We start from the raw sequence: 25,172 nt of genomic DNA on the forward strand, positions 1-25,172 counted from the left end.
GGATGAAGAAAAGATGAGCGAGTGGTTAAGGTAAGTTTAAGTTTACGCGAAGAGGCCGGGTGGCTTTTTTCACGCAGCTCTGTCCATGTTGATATACGTATGTTTGTGATTGCACATTTGCGTACATTTTGGGAGTGAACAGAGTTGTTAGAACGCTGGTTTTTAATATATTATTAAAGTTTGACTGACCTATCTGACTGTTTTTTTGACATTCCTTTAGCGCAGTTAGATGCGGCTTACAACACCGGGCGGCTTATAGGTGGACAAAGTTTTGAAATATGCCGTTCATTGAAGGCGCGGCTTTTAACCCAGGGCGCCTTATGGTGCGGAAAATACGGTACATGTCAACAAAGGAGTAGTTTTCTTATGCTACAACTTACTTTTTTTTTTAGGTATAGTTTTTATATAAATGTATATTATATATCTTTAAGCATATTTTATTATATAGCAATTAGGATTGTGCTATATAGATAATATAAAATATACCAATACTGCCCCTGTAACTACTTGGTATTGGATCGATACACAAATATGTACTATCGTATCCAAACAACAGAAAAAGGAAAGTGCTTATTACATTTTAATAAAAGGGAAGATAGAACCATGTTACAACAGAAACTAATAAGCTTTTAACAGTAAATTAACAAGTAAACAAATACCGGTAATAGTTTTGAGAAAATACCGGTAAAACAACAGGAAATTAAGTAAGGTTAATGCATATGTCAGCAGCTAAATTAGGAGCCTTTGTTACCCCTTTTGAAACGGTTCTATTATCATTTATATACCAACTCATTTGTTGTGATCCATATCTTTATCACAGGAGGCTGCAAAATATATTGCAATATAGATTTTAGACCATATCGCCCATCTCTAATAGCAATGAAGCTTTAAGGATCCTCTGGGCAAGTAATGTAATTACATTACCATGGAACACACTCAAGGCTACTGTATTAGGTGAAACAAGTCATGTTTGATGGTATGAATGTTAAAAAAAAAACGTATTTAGAACATCGTAAACAGTAATTTTTTGCTCTAACTATGAAAATATTAGATTTACTGTTAATAATCCTACTTTGCATAAATTTGTGGATCAAGGTCATGTCTGGTACCAATTAACCGCAATAAACGGCAGTAGGAAGAAGCAGAGCTATAGACGGGCAGCCATTGTTGTCCAATGGGCATTTCTGTTAAGGAAACAAGGAGGACAGGGAAAGCTATGGAAGCCTGTGGCGGAAAAAGGTAGGTGGTAGCAAGAGGAGAAAAGCTTAAATTTGTATGTATTTATTTTTATTATCTGTACCAAAAAGCTTTAATGAAAACAATATATTGCACAGGTGTACGAGTGAAACGAGTAGAACACCAAATAGTTCTAAATGTGTTTTGCTTTTTGTTCTGCTTTTTATGGCTCTATCCAAAGATCAGCCTTCAACACCTACAAGGTATATGAAGCAAGCGGAATCCTTTTAAAGCTTAAAAAGGGTCATATGATTTTTTTTCTACGTGTAAAGCACTTCCTTGTTGTCTACATAATGTGATGGTGGTGCTTTGGTCAAAATTGTCCATAGACTTTGTTTTACAGACCATCTTCAAGCCGCTTTCTGACCGTCTCTTCAGGAGGCGCCGTTTTGTGGGTGGCCTTATTTACGTGTCAAACCCCTCCTTCAGGCAAAGTCTCCCCTCCGTCAGCCATGTTGTAGTTTTTAGCGCTTCCAAATGGAGTTTACTGACAGAAGTTAGAACTATACACTACTTTGTATTTAGAAATGGCAACAGCTGCGTAGTAAGCATGCATGTGCATGTACGAGTCAGAGAATAGAGAAAAATAAGAAACTCACCGACTACAGCTTTCGGCTACAACTGAATTAAAATGGCGGACTTGCACGAAGCTGTTCAAGTAAAGCTCAACCATATATGGGGATATGCTAATGCAACTAAGGCAAAATACGTCACTAAAGTCTCAAATTCCAAACGTCTCCATTGGAGCAAGTTCGAAAGAAGGCTAGATAGTTATATCTCTGCCATGCCTCCATGGTTTGATTTCTAATTTTCGGGACTTATGGGAATCCCAATTTTTTTTTTTTTTTTTAAAAGCTACCAACAGCTAAGAAAACTAGATTTTTCCATAATAGGACAGAATGTTTGGATATGAACAGCCTTTGTCTTTCATCATTGAAATGTTAACTTGAGAATTGCTTCAAATAGCAGTGGCTAACATTTTTCACATTTGTATTTAAATGTTACTTGCCAGCACAGTAATGGTTTTATGATGCCAATAGCGGTGACCCTGGAATTTGTGATTTTTTTTTCTATTTACATTACCGTATTTTCCGCACTATTAGCCGCACCTAAAAACCACAAATTTACTCAAAAGCTGACAGTGCGGCTTATAACCCGGTGCGCTTTATATATGGATTAATATTAAGATTCATTTTCATAAAGTTTCGGTCTCGCAACTACGGTAAACAGCCGCCATCTTTTTTCCCCGTAGAAGAGGAAGTGCTTCTTCTTCTATGCAAGCAACCGCCAAGGTAAGCACCCGCCCCCATAGAACAGGAAGCGCTTCTTCTTCTACTGTAAGCAACCCCCCCCCCCCGTAGAAGAAAAAGAAGAAGCGCGCGGATATTACGTTTCATTTCCTTTGTGTGTTTACATCTGTAAAGACCACAAAATGGCTCCTACTAAGCGACAGGTTTCCGGTTCATGAAAAGACGCAATCTCTCCATCCGCACACGGACTACTATTTCACAGCAACTGCCTAAAGACTTTCAAGAAAAGCTGGCTACTTTCCGTGCATATTGTAAAAACAAGATAGCTGAAAAAAAGATCCGGCCAGAGAACATTATCAACATGGACGAGGTTCCACTGACTTTTGATATTCCTGTGAACCGCACTGTGGATACAACGGGAGCACGTACGGTGAATATTCGCACAACAGGGAATGAGAAGTCATCCTTCACTGTGGTTCTAGCTTGCCATGCTAATGGCCAGAAACTTCCACCCATGGTGATATTCAAAAGGAAGACCTTGCCAAAAGAGACCTTTCCAGCCGGCGTCATCATAAAAGCTAACTCGAAGGGATGGATGGATGAAGAAAAGATGAGCGAGTGGTTAAGGTAAGTTTACGCGAAGAGGCCGGGTGGCTTTTTTCACGCAGCTCCGTCCATGTTGATATACGACTCCATGCGCGCCCACATCACGCTGGTTTTTAATATATTATTAAAGTTTGACTGACCTATCTGACTGTTTTTTTGACATTCCTTTAGCGCAGTTAGATGCGGCTTATAGGTGGACAAAGTTTTGAAATATGCCGTTCATTGAAGGCGCGGCTTATAACCCAGGGCGGCTTATGGTGCGGAAAATACGGTATTCCCTTTGGGATCTTTAAAAAAAACAACAAACAAATCTAAGGCAAAACAGTGCCCCAGAATGAACTGTTTGACCCCGAGGTTCCACTTTATACACAATTTTCATCATTTAGTCTGGGAACTGGACCTGCCTTACTGTACTGTACTGAATGTATGAGGGGGCATGCATGAGAAGAGATGATGGGGAGTGTGGTGGCCAAAAGGGTAAGGGGGAGGGGTGCAGAAATCTGCCGGGTCTCAGAAGAGAGGTGGGGGTTCATGACGGGGTCTGAGTCATGACCTAAATTCTCCTATGTGGGCGTGTTCCTCGCCTATATTATTCCTGCATCTCCCCCCTCAAATTCAGGAGACACACGCACACCTTCCCAACTTCATAGTGGCATCACCATGTCGACTCAAGAAACGTTGCATTTTAGAGATAGTCATCAAGACAATGGAATTGAAACTGACTTTCATAGCAAAAAAAGCCCCTCTTTTTTTTCTCCCTTTTGCTTAGTGCAGCCTCACACATGCACCGGTACACACCATCATATTCCTGTTACGTGACAGGTGTCTGTCTGTGTGTGGGTGTGTGCCCATTTGTGTGCCTCCACCAGGGTGGGGGAGTGTGACAAGCTGGAACATTAACAGGGGGGGAAAGGTAATGGTGAGAGTGCACAGGAGGGACGGTAGCTAGTAGCCCAGGGTGCAAAACAAATATTTGTTCACACTTCCTGCGATGTCAGACCTTTATCAACTTGTATTAAATGAAAAAGAAGAGAGAAACCCACAGAGCATTCCAAATGGAAGTGGAAAAAGTGCTGCATCTGGCTGGAGAACGCGAACAGGCATACTTCTTACACCACGGGTGGACAAAGACCAACCAAAATGGCTTCATGACAAAGAAGGCCTCAGAACAAGTTGCAGGGGAAATCCACAAGAAGGCCTCCTCACACAGGGTAATTTGAGTAAAGGACACTGGCATAGCCGAGCCGACAAAATGCAAGCATGGCCGCACACAATACATTTCATTCAGTGTTTCATTCATTCTCCCTCACTCTGCTCTCCCTTTCCCCCCCCCCTCCTCTTCATGCTCCCTCTGGCTGCATTTGGAGGAAGGAGTGGTGGGGGGGGAGGGGCAGTAGATGATGATAATGCAGCAAGAAACCGTACTCCACCCAGACCAGCGCGCGCGCACACACGCTGTTATTTAGTTCCTCCTGCGGCTGGGACAAGGCAAACACACTCTGAGCGACACACAACGCGGCATACACACGTTCGACTGCGCCCCACCCAAAACCGTAGTCCTCTCTTCTCCCCACCGGCCGTACGGAACCCAAAACTGTACAAAACACAATCCCAAACAGAGAAACACATGAGCACAAGAGCTAACCTTGCATTATGAAGTCTGTCAGCCCTTCTTCCTCCCTCGCCTCGCTCTCCCTCTATTGCTTTTTCCTCTCCCTCTCTCGCTCGCTCTCACCCCCTCTCTCTCTCTCTCAGCTGTCATCCACGCCCAGCCCGCCCTCCCCCTACCTTTGCCGTCCAATCACTGGCGGCTCCATTGAGGGCCAACCAACCAGCACTAACCTTATTAACATATAACCGAGGCCTGAGGGCGGTTTGGGGCCGTTGTCGTTTTTTAAAGAGACAGCTGGCCCGTTTCCCCATGGCTGCAGCCACGACCCTTCACCTTGCACTCTCCTTCTCACCCGTCTCCAGAGAGTCTCCCACAATATTCCCTCCATTTTAAGCTTCCCTTTTACGCCTGATCTCTATTGCCTACTTGAGACTTCACTCCACTGCAAACTAAAAATTCCTGCGCCAGATATTTCGATATTTTCCTATTGTTTTTTCTGCATGTCAACTATTATTCAAACTTTCCCACCCATAATACTTCCACAGTGCCGGCACAATTAGTCAAACGTTGTTTATAAATCACAATCTTCACAAGGCCCATACCAATATATTACCATTGTGCAATACAAAACATGCCTCTCCAAATGTACAATATTTTGGTACTGGTACCAAAATATATTTAGATACTTTTCTAAATAAAGGGGACCACAAAAATGGCATTATTGGCTTTATTTTAACAAAAACATCTCATGGTACATTAAACATATGTTTCTTATTGTGAAGTGAATTATTTTTATATAGCACTTTTCTCTAGTGACTCAAAGCGCTTTACATTGTGAAACCCAATATCTAAGTTACATTTTTTAAACCAGTGTGGGTGGCAGTGGGAGCAGGTGGGTAAAGTGTCTTGCCCAAGGACACAACGGCAGGGACTCGGATTGCAGAAGCGGGAATCGAACCTGGAACCCTCAAGTTGCTGGCACGGCCACTCTACCAACCGAGCTATACCAATTTGGGTCTTAAATAAAATAGTGAACATACTAAACAACTTTTACTACTACTTTTAGTAGTAAGTAAACAAAGGCTCTTAATTTAGCTGCTGACATATGCAATAACATATTGTGTCATTTCTCCCATTATTTTGTCAAATTATGAGGGACAAGCTGTAAAAATTGGTTATTAATCCACTTGTTCATTTACTGTTAATATCTGGTTATTTTCCATTTCAACATGTTCTATCTACACTTCTGTTAAAATGTAATAATCACTTATTCTTCTGCTGTTTGGATACTTTACATTAGTTTTGGATGATACCACACATTTAGGTATCGATCCAATACCAAGTAGTTACAGGATCATACATTGGTCATATTCAAAGTCCTCATGTGTCCAGGGACATATTTCCTGAGTTTATAGCTATAATATACTGTAGATTTAAAAAAAAAGAAAAAAGATTTTGTGACGATAAAAAATATCGATGTAATCATAGTAGTATTGACTAGATACGCTCTTGTACTTGGTATCATTACAGTGGATGTCAGGTGTAGATCCACCCATGGCATTTGTTTACATTCAGAACTGCTAATGACACTGGTGAGCTATTGTATCCTCCTACGGTGTGTAGTGAAGCATGTCTAGCTATTCCTCGTCCTGCAGGCAAGATTCTTGTAAGAAACTTATTTTGTCGCCACGAGGGCGAGTAGTAGTGATTTAGAAGTACCGGTAGCTAAAACACTGCCAACTGCTAATAGACGTTAGCTGCTAGCTAGCTCGCCATGTCTTAAAGCACTTCTTCCTGAGGGCGTTTCGGTGTTATAGCTTCATCTTTATCTGTAGTTTTTCGGCCAAAATGTGTCCATTCTCCATTTTCTGTCTACACACTGTGTCTGCTTGTAAGTACTCTGTGATTGTGCGCTGCCGAACACGCTCATCTGCTCGTAAACCCAACAATGTCACGACGTGACGACGTGCCGTCATGCCCGTTAAAAAAAAATAAAAAATAATAATGGAGAACCGGTACTTTTCAACGAGAGTATAGTGCCGGTACTGTTTTTATTCATTAGTACCGCAATACTATACTAGTACCGGTATACTGTACAGTATTTATTAGATTGTGTAAGGGCTAACTCTCACTTGCATTATGCCCCTTCCCTCTTCTGTCACCTTTGATGTGCTTTGGCCCGTTTGCTTGCTTGTGACATCACTTGTACTCTGCAGTATTATTGCATTTTTTGTTTTACTATGTGAATTATCACCAGTGTGTCCAGGGTGTACCCCGTTTTCTGCCCGAGTGCAGTTGGGAGAAGCTCCAGCACCACACGCAACCCCGAAAGGGACAAGTGGTAGAAAATGGATGGATGGATGGAATTATCACCTGTCTTTCTTTGAATTGATTTGATTATTTCTATGGAAGGTGGCGATCACAATAATTAAATAACATGCGTTTTTTATGCATGAGAATATCATAGCAAGTGAGTGAACATGACATTATGGATTATTTTGCGTTTTCGATTTATTGTTACAATGAAAGTTGGTGGTTAGAAAGAATTGGTGAAAAGCAATTACATCCCAGTCAATCTGTGACATGACTACATTGTAAAAGTGCAAGCAAGAAATTAGACTTTAAGTGTTAACTTGGCCTAGTAAGAGCACTCGTGTACAGAAGTGTACCTAAAGTTGGGGTTGCTGCTTTAGTACTTAAAAAGGGTAGAAAGTGGATAATTATCTAACAAATATGAGTTTTCTTTTGTAACAAACAAAAAAATCTCACCCTCACAAATGCGGTCGAGCCTCTGCCGCTTGACCTGTTTATGTTTGTCCATCAGAGCCATAGACTAAGCAGACTGGATGTCCAACGCAGGAGAACCGATCTGAGAGCCTCTTGATCAACTTCACTTCTGTTTAACAAGAAAACACAAAGAAAAAGATAAAGATAACTTTTTTTGAGCATTTAATGCTTCAAACAAACCACTGGATATTAACGCATTAAAAAATATCATAGCCTTTAAGAAAAAAATTTCTAATGAGACAAGGGAATATCAGAATGCCTACACTAACCTAAACACAACTGTTTATCACATATATTAAGGAGGTAATAAATACAATAAAGAACAATATTTGTTTTGAAAAATGTAATTCTATACACATTAAAATATACAAGAATAAAGTTGGAAACTGGATTAAAAAGTCAAAATATTGGAAATATTACATTGGACATTGAGGCTAGAATACCTTTATTCTTGTTAAAGTATTTGATCATCTCAAATGTATTCTTGCATTTATTATCCTAACATTATGCCTTGTAATTTCATTTTATATAAATAGCATTTACAGCTTTGTGCTTATATATTGCTACTTAACTTGCTTGAATAGGCAACTTAATTTCTGAACATGTAGTCATAATTAGAAAAAAATGAAGTCAGAGCAACAAAGTTAAATTTAGATTAGCTAAACATATACAAGAATGAAGCTGCAGATAGGATTACAAACGTCAACATTTTACAAGAATGGATCATGTTAATATTATGACAATACTTTACTATTATCACTTCCTACATTACTGAATAAATGTATGACAAAACATTCTCATAAAATTATGCATATTTTTTGACTTTACAGTTTTGTTTTATTTCTATTTCTGTTTTGTAAAATACATTTTTTTACCTATACCATTCTGGGATTTTTTGGGTGGCTCAAACGCCTATAAAAGTCATAGTTAAAGAAAAGTAAAGCTGCCAATTAAATAATTGGAGTAAAAGCACGGCTTTGGGCACTTTTACAAGCTAACAGGCTAAATGTGTAACCCCGGCTGCCAAAACTAACAACTTTTTGAACAGCTATAATTGAACCTTGAATACCGATTCCAATTACTATCTCACACTATTGTGCAAATTAGTACATATTGTTCACGTAAAAGAGCCATTCAAAACATTTGACCGTTCAGCCAGCGTAGGGCAGCTGTTTGGTGTGCATAATAACGCATCACATTGACGAGCTACACAGAAAGGCGTGGCAAGCTAGTGGTAGCTTGCGAGCGACAGGTTGGAGAGCCCTGGTCTAAGTGGCACTGATACTAAAGAACAGCTTGAAAACGCTCAAAAGAAGAAAAAAAATTTCAGAAAAATGTGCCCTCTCAATAACTTGTTTGGTGGTTTGGACCAGGAAACAAAATTGGGATCATGACTTGAGTCCTTATTCAATCACATTTCAAATTTGATAAAGATAATACAACAATGTAGTTTTTTTTACACGTTTTTTCTAATGTTCGGATCAGGTTTTCCCAAAGGTGTTTCATTTGGCTTCCTGACACTACATCTTGGCTACAGATGGGTGATATAGCCTAAAATCTATAATACAATACATATTATAGCCTCATGCAATAACGATATATAACACAATATATATTTTTAGTATGTAAATGATAATAGAAAACGGATAATAGAAGAATAGAACTTGCCGGCACAATTAGTCAAACATTGTTTATAAATCACAATCTTCACAAGGCCCATACGAATATATTACCATTGTGCAATACAAAACATGCCTCTCCAAATGTAAATGTTGTGTGTACAATATTTTGGTACTGGTACCAAAATATATTTAGATACTTTTCTAAATAAAGGGGACCACAAAAATAGCATTATTGGCTTTATTTTAACAAAAACATCTCATGGTACATTAAACATATGTTTCTTATTGTGAAGTGAAGTGAATTATTTTTATATAGCGCTTTTCTCTAGTGACTCAAAGCGCTTTACATTGTGAAACCCAATATCTAAGTTACATTTTTTAAACCAGTGTGGGTGGCAGTGGGAGCAGGTGGGTAAAGTGTCTTGCCCAAGGACACAACGGCAGTGACTCGGATTGCAGAAGCGGGAATCGAACCTGGAACCCTCAAGTTGCTGGCACGGCCACTCTACCAACCGAGCTAAACCACCCCAAACGAAGAACAATTTGGGTCTTAAATAAAATAGTGAACATACTAAACAACTTTTACTACTACTTTTAGTAGTAAGTAAACAAACAAAAGCTCTTAATTTAGCTGCTGACATATGCAATAACATATTGTGTCATTTCTCCTTCTATTATTTTGTCAAATTATGAGGGACAAGCTGTAAAAATTGGTTATTAATCCACTTATTCATTTACTGTTAATATCTGGTTATTTTCCATTTCAACATGTTCTATCTACACTTCTGTTAAAATGTAATAATCACTTATTCTTCTGCTGTTTGGATACTTGACATTAGTTTTGGATGATACCACACATTTAGGTATCGATCCAATACCAAGTAGTTACAGGATCATACATTGGTCATATTCAAAGTCCTCATGTGTCCAGGGACATATTTCCTGAGTTTATAGATATAATATACTGTAGATTTAAAAAAAAAAAAAAAAGAATACCATGACTTGAGTCCTTATTCAATCACATTTCAAATTTGATAAAGATAATACAACAATGTCGTTTTTTACACGTTTTTTCCAATGTTCGGATCAGGTTTTCCCAAAGGTGTTTCATTTGGCTTCCTGACACTACATCTTGGCTACAGATGGGTGATATAGCCTAAAATCTATAATACAATACATATTATAGCCTCATGCAATAACGATATATAACACAATATATATTTTTAGTATGTAAATGATAATAGAAAACGGATAATAGAAGAATAGAACTTCAAAACGGGTTACAAAGGCTGCTGACATATGTGGTCACATACTGCGTCATTTTTGGTTGTATCCTTTTGTCAAAATGATGAATAATGTTCCAGTACTTTCTATTTTACTGTTAATAAGTGTTTACTTTGTTGTAATATTGTTCTATCTACACATGTGTTATAATGCAACAAGCATGTATTCTTCTGTTTGATACTTTATATTAGTTGTTTGGCGATACTTAAAATGTGGGTATCGATCCAATATCAAGTAGTTACAGGGGCAGTATTGGTCATACCAATGCGGATTCTTCAAATGTTCAAAATCATTGATTGATTGATTGATTTTTGATAACAATTATAATTAGACAAAAACATAGGATGGCAATGTAACAATATCAAATATTTAAATTATTTTGCTACTATTGAATTATTATTGAATTACATACATGCATTATCACGATATAACGATAGTATTGAAAGCTCAATCAAATGTATATCATATAAATGTATATAATCTTGATTTACATAAGTTTTGTGAAACAAACTTCAAATGGCTCCCTTGCTTTTAAGATGAAAGCCCACTCATCAACAAGCATAATGGTGTTTTCACAATTCTACTGGCTATTCAATGAGTTAATCATCAAGACTGGATGCCACTGGCCTAAGCTACAGTACACATACATTAGAAGAGGGGTTGGCATCAGCAGATGCATTAAACAGTTGTCTATTGGGTCAAGTGAGGTCCCAATCAAAAGTTTAGGTAGGGTAAAGTGGCTATTCACTGTCAACAATATGTGGAAAACATGCACACTTCCCAACAAATATGATTGTAGTGTGCAGTAGTGTCTCGATATATGCAAGAGTTTGTGTGGAATATTCACATTCACTGGATCATTGCCAACGTAACGGAACCTTGTTTGTCACACTTTTACGTGCATTAGGAATAGTGTGAAGCTTCAAAGTTGAGTTGTTTTCATGTTTGACTAGTTCAACATTTATTTTGTTGAGTTATTCATATTAAACAGTCAAAGCACAGAAAAATAAGCTATCCATTGACATAATATGCAAAAAGACGGTGGTGTAAAACCCTGGGTACGGCATGAAAATAAATGAGTGCAAGTTTTTTTAATGTCAAATTTGTTCTTCCTGTAGCTGCAAAACTCAATTAGGTTGAGCATGAAATAAAATCGGGACGCTTAAAGGGGAACTGCACTTATTTAAAAATGTTGCCTATAATTCACAATCCTTATGAGAGACAAGAACATGTCTTTTTTTAAATGCATTCTAACTCGTAAATAAACGTAAATAAAAGTCTGCTTACAACGGAGTGAATGGGATCCATGAAGTCATGACGTCATTGCGTCTATTCCGACCGTAAAATCCAGAAAGCGCCAACAATAGTCCATTTACATTTCGTGACCTGAATATTAACCAAGTATTAGCGATATTATTACAAGAGCTAACAGAGAGGTCATTTTCTTATGCTGTTGTATTGATGTCATGAGCAGGTGAGCAGCTTTCTCGCCTCTGAGCTTGTGAACGTTTATTCTAAATCAGGGGTCGGCAGCCTTTTGCATCAAAAGAGATATTTGGACCCGTTTCCACCAAATCAAAACCCACTTGGAGCCAAAAAATCTTTTTGATCACTACATTGAAGTTAATGCTACATATACAGCTTCCTTTAAAGTAGTGTCATGTTACATTCCCCCACCCGTCTTTGGCATGTTATTTTGTTACTTAGACTTGAACTTTACAGCACAGTTTAGAACGAAATTTCGTTACATAACCTCATGGTAGTGCAGGATAAAAAAGCAATAAGGTGCATATATAAATAAATAAATATATATAAATAATATATATAAAATAAATAAATATATAGATTACTGTACAGATAAATATATTGCACTTTTTCACATGCGTCCACGTTTATGAATGTATGTTATATTGTCGTTTTTATTCCAGCGAGTTAATCCATTTTGGGGGGAGTTGAGGGGATAATTTAATTATGATGCGTTCAAGAGTCTTACGGCTTGAGGGCAGAAGCTGTTACAGAACCTGGAGGTTCTGCTGGTTTCTTTTCTAGCTTCTCCCTAGGCAACGACCCACACCTGTTGCCACCTGACAATTAGTCAAGATCCAACGTTGCTGGATTTTTGTTTTATGATCTGTTTTGTTGCCAATGTTAGGCAAATTACTTTGAAAAGGTACTTAATTAGATTTAATGTGCTTTGGTGGCTGTATCTCTCCTTGTCCACACGCAGGGTATTGTGGGATTACATGATTATCACTTCTAGGAATTGTTGTCAATTATTCCCCCATTGTAATTAAAGTTGTGTGCGTCTGTATTAGTAACGCTGTTATTATTGTAACGACATTATGCCTAAGACTGGTTGTCACACGTCTTCTTCTATCTACAATTTGTTTATGCTGCTGCGTTATGGCGAGCTCGGTCCTTCCTCTCCAAATCCTCTTGCGTAGCAGCGACGCGGCAAAGGCATTTTTTGCAAAGGTGGGCACTTTACCTCATGATTGAATCGCATCAATTCAGGACTAGTACTAAAAGCCAACCAGTTTCAGCCTTTGAGCTGTTTGCAAATGCACCAAACCATTGAATTTCAATATTTGTGAGTCAAATAAATTGTTTGAATGTTCTCTATTTTCAACATAATGTATTATTCTAACTGATCTTTTTTGTAACACGGTTAGTGAATGAAGTCAGTTGCTGCCCTTCTTAGAGGATAATGGTATCACTGAGCTGTTCCAGTCCGGTTTTAAAGCCCTCCACAGCACAGAGTCAGCGCTTCTAAAAGTTTTTAACGATATCCTCCTGTCCACTGATTCTGGTAAATATGTTGTCCTGGTGCTTTTAGATCTGTCTGCTGCGTTCCACACCGTCGACCACGCCACCTTAATCACTCGTCTTGAGAACTGTGTGGGCATTAAGGGCGCCGCCCTCAACTGGTTCCGGTCGTACCTAACCGACAGGAGTTTTTGTGTAAAAGTAGACAGTTTTATGTCGTCCACAGCTCCTTTACCACATGGGGTCCCCCAGGGCTCAATCCTTGCCCCAATTTTATTTGCGCTTTACCTTCTCCCCCTTGGTTCTATTTTTAGGAAGTACAGTATTGCATTTCATTTTTATGCCGATGATTGCCAGATTTATTTTCCCATGGCACAAAATAACACGGTTCAACGTCTTATTGACTGCCTGCACGACATCAAAGTCTGGCTTTCAGCTAACTTCCTAAGCCTAAATGAAGACAAAACAGAAGTTATGTTGTTCGGTCCAAGTCGCTCTCCCTCCCCCAACGTTGACCTCGGCACTCTGACCCCGTATCTCAGCGACTCTGTCACAAACCTGGGGGTAAAGTTTGACTCAGATTTTAAATTCGAAAAACAAATCAGCAGCGTCGTTCAAAAAAGCTTTTATCAATTACGCCAAATAGCGAAAGTGAAACCGCTTCTATCAAGACATGATCTTGAGAAATTAATCCACGCCTTTATCTCGACTCGTCTTGATTATTGTAATGCCCTGTATGTTGGCATTAGCCAGGCCTCCCTCGCCCGCCTGCAGCTCGTGCAGAACTCTGCTGCTCGTCTGCTAACACAGACCCGCAGACGTGAGCACATCACCCCTATTTTAGCGTCCCTTCACTGGCTCCCTGTGCGTTACCGAATCAATTTCAAACTCCTTTTATTTGTTTTTAAATGTCTAAACAACCTCGCGCCAACCTATCTCTCCGACCTCCTTCAGCCTTACTGCCCCACCCGATCCTTAAGATCAGCCGATCAGCTGCTGTTGACGGTCCCTGACACAAGGCTGAAGCTTAGAGGTGACAGAGCTTTCGCCGTTGCTGCTCCCAAGCTCTGGAACGACCTACCCCTGAGTGTTAGACAAGCCTCCTCTCTTCCTGTTTTTAAATCTCTCTTAAAAACATACTTTTATTCCATGGCTTTTAACACTGAGTGATATCCATCCTGCAATGGCGCCCCATAATACACCTGCTGTGATCCTGTTTTTATGTTTTTATGTTTTTATTAATTCTATTTTAATTATTTATTTTTTATCGTGTTCTGTTTGTGTTGTGTTGTGTTTGCTCGGTACTCGTTTTATCTGTTAACCTGTTCATTGTACAGCACTTTGGCTACCCCTGTGGTAAATTTTAAATGTGCTTTATAAATAAAGTTGATTTGATTTGAAGTGTACTGCCCACCTTTGTAAAAATGCCGTCCTTGTTTGCAATTAAAGTATTGTAACAAAGCATAAGTTCCAATAACACCCAATCCCTCTCTAATTACCATTGTTTATTAGCAACAAAAAGAAGCTAACTACCGTAGCTAAATCATTTCTCACCAGAAAACACTGCACTGAATTGTTGTTGCAGAACTTTTGAATTTCTCAAGGTGGGAATCTTTGGGCACTTCACGATTCGATTGCGATTACCATTCTGGAGCTACAATTCGATTAAAAATTGATTATTGATGCATCTTTAGTTTATGTACAGTACAAGCCAAAAGTTGGGACACACCTCCTCATTGAATGTGTTTTCTTTATTTTCATGACTATTTACATTGTAGATTGTCACTGAAGGCCTCAAAACTATGAATGAACACATGTGGAGTTATGTACTCAACACGAAAAAGGTGAAATAACTGAAAACATTTTTATATTCTAGTTTCTTCAAAACAACCACCCTTTGCTCTGATTACTGCTTAGCACACTCTTGGCATTCTCTCGATGAGTTTCAAGCACACCTGTGAAGTGAAAACCATTTCAGATGACTACCTCTTGAAGCTCATCGAGAGAATGCCAAGAGTGTGCAAAAAAGTAATCAGAGCAAAAGGTGGCTAATTTGTAGAAACTGGAATATAAAACATGTTTACAGTTATTCCACCTTTTTTTGTTAAGTACATAACTCCACATGGGGACGGCGTGGCGAAGTTGGGAGAGTGGCCGTGCCAACAATCTGAGGGTTACTGGTTCAATCCCCACCTTCTACCATCCTAGTCACGTCCGTTGTGTCCTTGAGCAAGACACTTCACCCTTGCTCCTGATGGGACTGGTTAGCGCCGTGCATGGCAGCTCCCGCCATCAGTGTGTGAATGTGTGAATGTGTGTGTGTGTGTGAATGGGTGAATGTGGAAAATAGTGTCAAAGCGCTTTGAGTTCCTTAAAAAGGTAGAAAAGCGCTATACAAGTACGACCCATTTACCATTTACCATTTACATGTGTTCATTCATCGTTTTGATGCCTTCAGTGACAATCTACAATGTAAATAGTCATGAAAATAAAGAAAACGCATTGAAATGAGGTGTGTCCAAATTTGGGCCTGTACTGTATATATATGCAGTACTACATTTATTTTTGTTTCACTAAATAAGCGGATATCACTTGCAACTTAAAATAATAATAATTTGGAATAAGAAACAGTTCAATTAATTCCCGTCACATTTATTAAATTAATGAAAATGTGTGCAAAACTGGAACAAAAGTGCCAGATAGTAAAGGAGTTGGTCGGATCTCTCTGTGAGGTGGCTCGTTTAGAAAAATGTTTAGTTTAGAACTGTCGACATTACTTTCCATCCATCCATCCATTTTCTATCGCTTGTCCATAATGGGGCCACGGGGGGGCTGTTGCCTATCTTACAATAAATAAATTGATGATCAATTATTGACATTTACTAATCGATTCGATAATCTTCCATGCCCGAATTGTGTTGCATCTAAAAATCGATTATTTCCCCCACCTCTAGTAGTGACAACAGTACACAGAAGCATGAACTAGCTTGAAATTATACGAGCCACAGGTTGCAGACCCTTGCTCTGGAACTACAACTGGTTCGAAATCAACAGTGTTCGGACTGTAATCATCCAAATATGATTGGAGGCAAAGTAGACAGCTGTCAACGTGGCAGCTCAGTGAGCGAACGGAGGCGACAACTAGTAAGCAAACTAGATGGTTAGCCTACTAGCGAGCTTGTTTTGGTGCGCCTGACGTTTCCTCGTCCTGCAACAGATCTTTTTTCAGTCTGTTGTAGCCAGTGCCCTGTACTTTGCAGTAGTATGTTGGAGAGCAGCACCAGCAAAAGAGACTTAAACCGGATTGACAAACTGATCCAGACAGCCGGCCAAACTATTGACACGCAGTTGGAGGCGTTTGTGTCAGTGAGGGACAGGAGGACACTGGACAAACTTCTCGCCATCATGGACAATCCTGCCCACCCACTCCACCAGACAATTGAGGGACAGCAGAGCAGCTTCGTTCCCAAGAACTCCTTCATTCCGCACTCCATCCAGCTGCATAATCACTTGCCATACAGCAATAGATAATATCTGTCTATTACCTGACACCTGACATGTTAGCTACCTCTCTTTGTTTATAATGTATATTTTCTGCTGCAGTTACTCTCTATTTTATGCAGCCCTTTTACATATACTGCAATATTGTACATGGTAATTGGGATTTTTTTATATATTATATAACAATACAACATAACATATCAGTATATATTATATGTAAATATTACATATATGTTATATTGCTACTATGGTACCTTTTTTGTCTACTTTATACCTGCATTATCCTTTCCATCCTTTGTAACTATGCTACTGTGTGGAACAATTTCCCTTGAGGATCTATAAAGTTTGTCTTAAGTCCAAGTCAAATTCAGTACGGCCTTTAGGCAAGAAAAAAAAACGACTACCTTTTGGTAAATTTTGGTTCAGATCGTATTTTCATTGACATTTCATTGAAGAAACGTGGAAGTAATATTTTGACATGAAAAATTTATGTTTAAAGAACAGACATTTCACATGTCTGTACTTTAATACAACTCCCCTTATTACGTGCGTGCTTTAAATGTACACTATTTCTAAAAGTTCAACATTTCAAAAGGAGGATTAGACTCAGCAGCAATCTGATGAAATGTTTTAAAAAGAACAATATAGTCCAATAAAACTAAAAAGTTTTCCCCGGTACTCACCTGGAAAGCAATGTCTGTTGTCAAAGTTAGGGTTGCCCACTCAAGTTGATACTGCAAACAAAGAGAGTGACTTTAGATTGACAATGTCATGCTGCTGATGTGTCAGATATAGATATTATTAAGCTATCTACAATCAAGGAGCATCATTGAACTGGGCAAGAAAGCGTTTAGGTTTACAGCACCGAAGGCTTGGAATATCAATCAATCAATTATATTTTATATAGCGCTTTTCTCTAATGACTCAAAGCGCTTTACATAGTGAAACCCAATATCTAAGTTACATTTAAACCAGTGTGGGTGGCACTGAGAGCAGGTGGGTAAAGTGTCTTGCCCAAGGACACAACGGCAGTGACTAGAATGGCGGAAGTGGGGATCTAACCTGCAACCCTCAAGTTGCTGGCACGGCCACTCTACCAACCGAGCTATACCGCCCCAACATGTAGAATAACCTAAAATCGCATCTTCAACTTCAAACCCTTGTTACATTAAATGGGTTTAAAGCTTCTGTGTAAGGATTGCAGTCTACCTTGTCTGTATGCACATGTGCTATGTGAGCAAGTTTTAATGTTGTACATTTGAAGTTTTACATGTTTACTGTTTTTAATGTAACCTTGCTGCTGCCCTCTTGGCCAGGTCTCCCTTGGAAAAAGAGATATTTGATCTCAATGGGATTTTACCTGGTTAAATAAAGGCTAAATAAATAAAACCTTAGCACCTCCAAAACCCTCAAATCTAGACTCCAAACATCCCAGAACAAGCTAGTCAGGTTACTTCTAGACCTCCACCCCAGATCACACCTCACTCCTACCCACTTCTCCAAAGTGGGCTGGCTCAGGGTGGAGGACGGAGTAAAACAACTTGCACTGAGCCTAGTCTATAAAATCCGCTACACCTCCCTGATACCGAAGTACATGTCAAACTACTTCCATAACGTAAATGACCGCCATAACCACAACACCAGGGGGAACTCCACTAACCACGTTAAACCCAGATTCCGATCTAACAAAGGTCTTAACTCATTCTCTTTCTATGCCACAACAATATGGAATGCACTCCCAACAGGTGTAAAAGAAAGGGCATCTCTATCCTCCTTCAAAATCGCACTAAAAGGACACCTCCAGGCAACTTCAACCCTAAACTAACACCCCCCCCTTCCTCATCATACCTCTTCGGATTGTAAATAATCAAATGTAGACACTTTTTCTTATACTTTCTGATCTCTCTCTCTGTGTCCACTACTTGCTGTACATATCCTACCAAGTCAGTCCTACACTGTTTCGATGTCCATTTCTCTGATGATGCAATTGTTGATGACTGAAGTGCTGATATCAATCAAATCCAACCCCCCCCCCCTCCATATCCCACACCCTGTATTGTAAATAATTCAATGTATATACTCTGATGATTATCTTGTGTGATGACTGTATTATGAAAATAGTATATATCTGTATCATGAATCAATTTAAGTGGACCCCGACTTAAATTGGGGGGCGGTATAGCTCGGTTGGTAGAGTGGCAATGCCAGCAACTTGAGGGTTCCAGGTTCGATCTCAGCTTCTGCCATCCTAGTCACTGCCGTTGTGTCCTTGGGCAAGACACTTTACCCACCTGCTCCCAGTGCCACCCACACTGGTTTAAATGGGTTTCACTATGTAAAGCGCTATCGATCACTATCAATCTGTTGTGGTGAAGAAGGAGCTGAGCCGGAAGGCAAAGCTCTCAATTTACCGGTCGATCTACTTTCCCATCCTCACTTATGGTCATGAGCTTTGAGTTAAGACCGAGAGGACAAGATCACGGGTGCAAGCGGCCGAAATGAGTTTCCTCCGCCGGGTGGCGGGGCTCTCCCTTAGAGATAGGGTGAGAAGCTCTGCCATCCGGGAGGAGCTCAGAGTAAAGCTGCTGCTCCTCCACATGGAGAGGAGCCAGATGAGGTGGTTCGGGCATCTGGTCAGGATGCCACCTGAACGCCTCCCTAGGGAGGTGTTTAGGGCACGTCCGACCGGTAGGAGGCCACGGGGAAGACCCAGGACACGTTGGGAAGACTATGTCTCCCGGCTGGCCTGGGAACACCTCGGGAAGAGCTGGACGAAGTGGCTGGGGAGAGGGAAGTCTGGGCTTCCCTGCTTAGGCTGCTGCCCCCGCGACCTGACCTCGGATAAGCGGAAGAAGATGGATGGATAGCGCTTTGAGTCACTAGAGAAAAGTGCTATATAAATATAATTCACATCACACTTCACTAAACAAGTTGAAAAACTTATTGGGGTGTTACCATTTAGTGGTCAATTGTACGGAATATGTACTGTACTGTGCAATCTACTAATAAAAGTTTCAATCAATCAATCAAAAAGTGTAATGCTGGCAATCGATCAGTCACATGTTCACGTTATGTAGTGTAGTGTAGTTTTGGGTATGCGGACGATACGCCACGAATATCGAAGCATATCGTTGTCAGTTAAACACAAGCAACGTTTATATAGGAGTATGTAAAGTATCGATTTGTGGTTATTTGGAACTCCCTCGTTAGCAGCAAACTTACCGTTACCCAGTTAGCCGACAATGCTAGCCAGACATCGACAGTCAAGAACGATTAAATGAATGGCGGTTGCTATTTTGCAAACATTAAATTAAAAGCGGCTGATGGTTTATAAAATAGTTAGGTAGTGCGCTAGTTAAAATCAGTCATGTTAAGTTCTAAACGGCTATCTCAACTACGGCTAACTACCGACTTAGCGGCAGAAGCTAGCTTAGCCGAGGCGAGCTAGCTAACCCCACAACACAAACATCACAGGCTCGCAAAATAAGCTGATATATGAATGGGAAAATGACAAAAACGCGCCGAGCTTTTTCTGTGCGCGACGCGTCAGGCTTACTTAGCCGGAGTTGAGAGGCGAAAAGCGACGGTTTTGGCGGCGTGTACAACTACATGACTCGATGCGTTGCCCCCCGGTTGCTAACTAGCTGGCGAGCTAAAGGAGCGTGTGTGTGGGGGGGGAAGATGCAAGATTCGCTCCATTTGTTATCAATCTAACAACAACGTTCTGAATTATACAAATTCAAATTACGTCACCCTAGTGTCTGGATTCAAGTGTAACGAGTATGGTATCCTGCGAATTAAGAAAAAAAAAAAAAGAAGAAAAAAAAAAAGCTAAAACAGCAATTATTTACCCCCGATTCAACTCTTCGGAGAGTGCGGAGAGACAGTGAGTGTGTGCGGCTTCTCCCTCGCTTCCGATCGCCATGAAATCGCACAAAAGAGGAAGTGCTATCTGTGGTGGGGGGCAGCGGGGCCGCGAGGAAAAGAGCGCCGGTGGTCTGGAAGGAGCGCCCTCACCTTTCATGGCGGAACGCTTGCCTTCGAAGGTCTGACAACTCGACCGAAGACATCTTTGACCGTGTGGCGGGACTGAGTACTCACTATTCTGGGGGTACGCGAGCTCCTCGTCCCTTGCCAGTTGGAACCTCACTATTTATCTAGCATTATATGTATTTACCAGTTGGAACCTCGCTATTTATCTAGCATTATATGTATTTACCAGTTGGAACCTCGCTATTTATCTAGCATTATATGTATTTACCAGTTGGAACCTCGCTATTTATCTAGCATTATATTTATTTACCAGTTGGAACCTCGCTATTTATCTAGCATTATATTTATTTACCAGTTGGAACCTCGCTATTTATCTAGCATTATATTTATTTACCAGTTGGAACCTCGCTATTTATCTAGCATTATATGTATTTACCAGTTGGAACCTCGCTATTTATCTAGCATTATATTTATTTGCCAGTTGGAACCTCGCTATTTATCTAGCATTATATTTATTTACCAGTTGGAACCTCGCTATTTATCTAGCATTATATTTATTTACCAGTTGGAACCTCGCTATTTATCTAGCATTATATGTATTTACCAGTTGGAACCTCGCTATTTATCTAGCATTGTATTTATTTACCAGTTGGAACCTCGCTATTTATCTAGCATTATATTTATTTACCAGTTGGAACCTCGCTATTTATCTAGCATTATATTTATTTACCAGTTGGAACCTCGCTATTTATCTAGTATTATATTTATTTACCAGTTGGAACCTCGCTATTTATCTAGCAATATATTTATTTACCAGTTGAAACCTCGCTATTTATCTAGCATTATGTGTATTTACCAGTTGGAACCTCGCTATATTTTAGTAGTGTATTTAGTTGGAACCTCGCTATTTATCTAGCATTATATTTATTTACCAGTTGGAACCTCGCTATTTATCTAGCATTATATTTATTTACCAGTTGGAACCTCGCTATTTATCTAGTATTATATTTATTTACCAGTTGGAACCTCGCTATTTATCTAGCAATATATTTATTTACCAGTTGAAACCTCGCTATTTATCTAGCATTATATGTATTTACCAGTTGGAACCTCGCTATTTATCTAGCATTATATTTATTTACCAGTTGGAACCTTGCTATTTATCTAGCATTATATTTATTTACCAGTTGGAACCTCGCTATTTATCTAGCATTATATTTATTTACCAGTTGGAACCTTGCTATTTATCTAGCATTATATGTATTTACCAGTTGGAACCTCGCTATTTATCTAGCATTATATTTATTTACCAGTTGGAACCTCGCTATTTATCGAGCATTATATTTATTTACCAGTTGGAACCTCGCTATTTATCTAGCATTATATTTATTTACCAGTTGGAACCTCGCTATTTATCTAATATTATATTTAGTTACTAGTTGGAACCTCGCTATTTATCTAGCATTATATTTATTTACCAGTTGGAACCTTGCTATTGATCGAGCATTATATTTATTTACCAGTTGGAACCTCGCTATTTATCTAGCATTATATTTATTTACCAGTTGGAACCTCGCTATTTATCTAATATTATATTTAGTTACTAGTTGGAACCTCGCTATTTATCTAGCATTATATGTATTTACCAGTTGGAACCTCGCTATATTTTAGTAGTGTATTTAGTTGGAACCTCGCTATTTATCTAGCATTATATTTATTTACCAGTTGGAACCTCGCTATTTATCTAGCATTATATGTATTTACCAGTTGGAACCTCGCTATATTTTAGTAGTGTATTTAGTTGGAACCTCGCTATTTATCTAGCATTATATTTATTTACCAGTTGGAACCTCGCTATTTATCTAGTATTATATTTATTTACCAGTTGGAACCTCGCTATTTATCTAGCATTATATTTATTTACCAGTTGGAACCTCGCTATTTATCTAGCATTATATTTATTTACCAGTTGGAACCTCGCTATTTATCTAGCATTATATTTATTTACCAGTTGGAACCTCGCTATTTATCTAGCATTATATTTATTTACCAGTTGGAACCTCGCTATTTATCTAGCATTATATGTATTTACCAGTTGGAACCTCGCTATTTATCTAGCATTATATTTATTTGCCAGTTGGAACCTCGCTATTTATCTAGCATTATATTTATTTACCAGTTGGAACCTCGCTATTTATCTAGCATTATATTTATTTACCAGTTGGAACCTCGCTATTTATCTAGCATTATATGTATTTACCAGTTGGAACCTCGCTATTTATCTAGCATTGTATTTATTTACCAGTTGGAACCTCGCTATTTATCTAGCATTATATTTATTTACCAGTTGGAACCTCGCTATTTATCTAGCATTATATTTATTTACCAGTTGGAACCTCGCTATTTATCTAGTATTATATTTATTTACCAGTTGGAACCTCGCTATTTATCTAGCAATATATTTATTTACCAGTTGAAACCTCGCTATTTATCTAGCATTATGTGTATTTACCAGTTGGAACCTCGCTATATTTTAGTAGTGTATTTAGTTGGAACCTCGCTATTTATCTAGCATTATATTTATTTACCAGTTGGAACCTCGCTATTTATCTAGCATTATATTTATTTACCAGTTGGAACCTCGCTATTTATCTAGTATTATATTTATTTACCAGTTGGAACCTCGCTATTTATCTAGCAATATATTTATTTACCAGTTGAAACCTCGCTATTTATCTAGCATTATATGTATTTACCAGTTGGAACCTCGCTATTTATCTAGCATTATATTTATTTACCAGTTGGAACCTTGCTATTTATCTAGCATTATATTTATTTACCAGTTGGAACCTCGCTATTTATCTAGCATTATATTTATTTACCAGTTGGAACCTTGCTATTTATCTAGCATTATATGTATTTACCAGTTGGAACCTCGCTATTTATCTAGCATTATATTTATTTACCAGTTGGAACCTCGCTATTTATCGAGCATTATATTTATTTACCAGTTGGAACCTCGCTATTTATCTAGCATTATATTTATTTACCAGTTGGAACCTCGCTATTTATCTAATATTATATTTAGTTACTAGTTGGAACCTCGCTATTTATCTAGCATTATATTTATTTACCAGTTGGAACCTTGCTATTGATCGAGCATTATATTTATTTACCAGTTGGAACCTCGCTATTTATCTAGCATTATATTTATTTACCAGTTGGAACCTCGCTATTTATCTAATATTATATTTAGTTACTAGTTGGAACCTCGCTATTTATCTAGCATTATATGTATTTACCAGTTGGAACCTCGCTATATTTTAGTAGTGTATTTAGTTGGAACCTCGCTATTTATCTAGCATTATATTTATTTACCAGTTGGAACCTCGCTATTTATCTAGTATTATATTTATTTACCAGTTGGAACCTCGCTATTTATCTAGCATTATATTTATTTACCAGTTGGAACCTCGCTATTTATCTAGCATTATATGTATTTACCAGTTGGAACCTCGCTATATTTTAGTAGTGTATTTAGTTGGAACCTCGCTATTTATCTAGCATTATATTTATTTACCAGTTGGAACCTCGCTATTTATCTAGCATTATATGTATTTACCAGTTGGAACCTCGCTATTTATCTAGCATTATATTTATTTACCAGTTGGAACCTCGCTATTTATCTAGCATTATATTTATTTTCCACTTGGAACCTTATTTTGGTATTCACTCATGCAAAAAAGTCCCCAGAGAGCTTAGAGAAGGGGTGTCCAAAGTGCGGTTCGTAGCTATTTTTTAACGGCACAGTTGTTAGCATTCTATTATTAGCATGCTAGCTTTGTTTGCTAATTTTTCTGGTTTATTTTGTTACTTGACGAATAAAGCATGCTAACTAATGTTGGTATACTAGCACTTTTGTAGTAGTAGTATTTTGTAGTAGTTTTGTTAGTTAGCAGTTTAGCATGCTAACATTAGCATTCCAGCTTTTTTAGTTAATTTAGCAGGTAAACACCTCAGTATGATATATTTTGGTATTTCACTCATGCCAACTGTAAGCATGCTATTGTTATCGTGTAAGTGATGTTAGCATGCTTTGCTCCTATTTTTTTGCTATTTTTGCTGGTATACACCTCGGCATCAAATATTTTGTTACTTGACGAATGATACCCATTAACATGCTAACGTTTGTATACTAGCTTTAAAATAAATAAAAATGTAACGTTAGATAATAGTTTATTTGACGCATGTTACAGTTAGCATTTTAGCATGCTAACATTAGCATTGTAGCTCATTTAGCAGGTAAACACCTCAGTATAATTTATCTTAGTATTCACTCATGCAAACTGTAAGCATGCTATTGTTATCGTGTTTGCGTAAGTGATGTTAGCATGCTTTGCTACTATTTTTTTGCTAGCTTTTTTTTGCTAATTTTGCTGGTATACACCTCAGCGTCGAATATTTTGTTACTTGACGAATGCTAATGTAAGTATGCTAGCTTTTTTTATTTTTTGT

General features: G+C 38.6%; 1 protein-coding gene across 8 annotated transcripts in view; it reads right to left on the bottom strand.

Moving 5' to 3' along the window:
* ctbp1l (C-terminal binding protein 1-like) overlaps positions 1 to 20,793 on the bottom strand; it is a 58,332-nt gene extending 37,539 nt beyond the window's left edge. Inside the window, exons 1-3 of one of the 8 annotated variants that reach the window (XM_061930625.2) lie at positions 20,682 to 20,793; positions 17,348 to 17,398; positions 7,474 to 7,600 (exon numbers count right to left, since the gene is read on the bottom strand). In XM_061930625.2, coding sequence (XP_061786609.1) covers positions 7,474 to 7,534 — 61 coding nt within the window. In that variant the 5' untranslated portion in view covers positions 7,535 to 7,600; positions 17,348 to 17,398; positions 20,682 to 20,793. Of the gene's footprint in view, positions 1 to 4,737; positions 4,819 to 7,473; positions 7,601 to 17,347; positions 17,399 to 19,886; positions 19,906 to 20,220; positions 20,329 to 20,417; positions 20,476 to 20,515; positions 20,653 to 20,681 lie in introns of those variants that run through there. The other 7 variants (XM_061930624.2, XM_061930627.2, XM_061930626.2 and 4 more) reach the window with 7 other exon arrangements.
* Between the last annotated feature and the right edge of the window lie 4,379 nt (positions 20,794 to 25,172).

Source organism: Nerophis lumbriciformis, linkage group LG36 (genome assembly GCF_033978685.3).
Source record: "Nerophis lumbriciformis linkage group LG36, RoL_Nlum_v2.1, whole genome shotgun sequence".
Classification (NCBI taxonomy): domain Eukaryota; kingdom Metazoa; phylum Chordata; class Actinopteri; order Syngnathiformes; family Syngnathidae; genus Nerophis; species Nerophis lumbriciformis.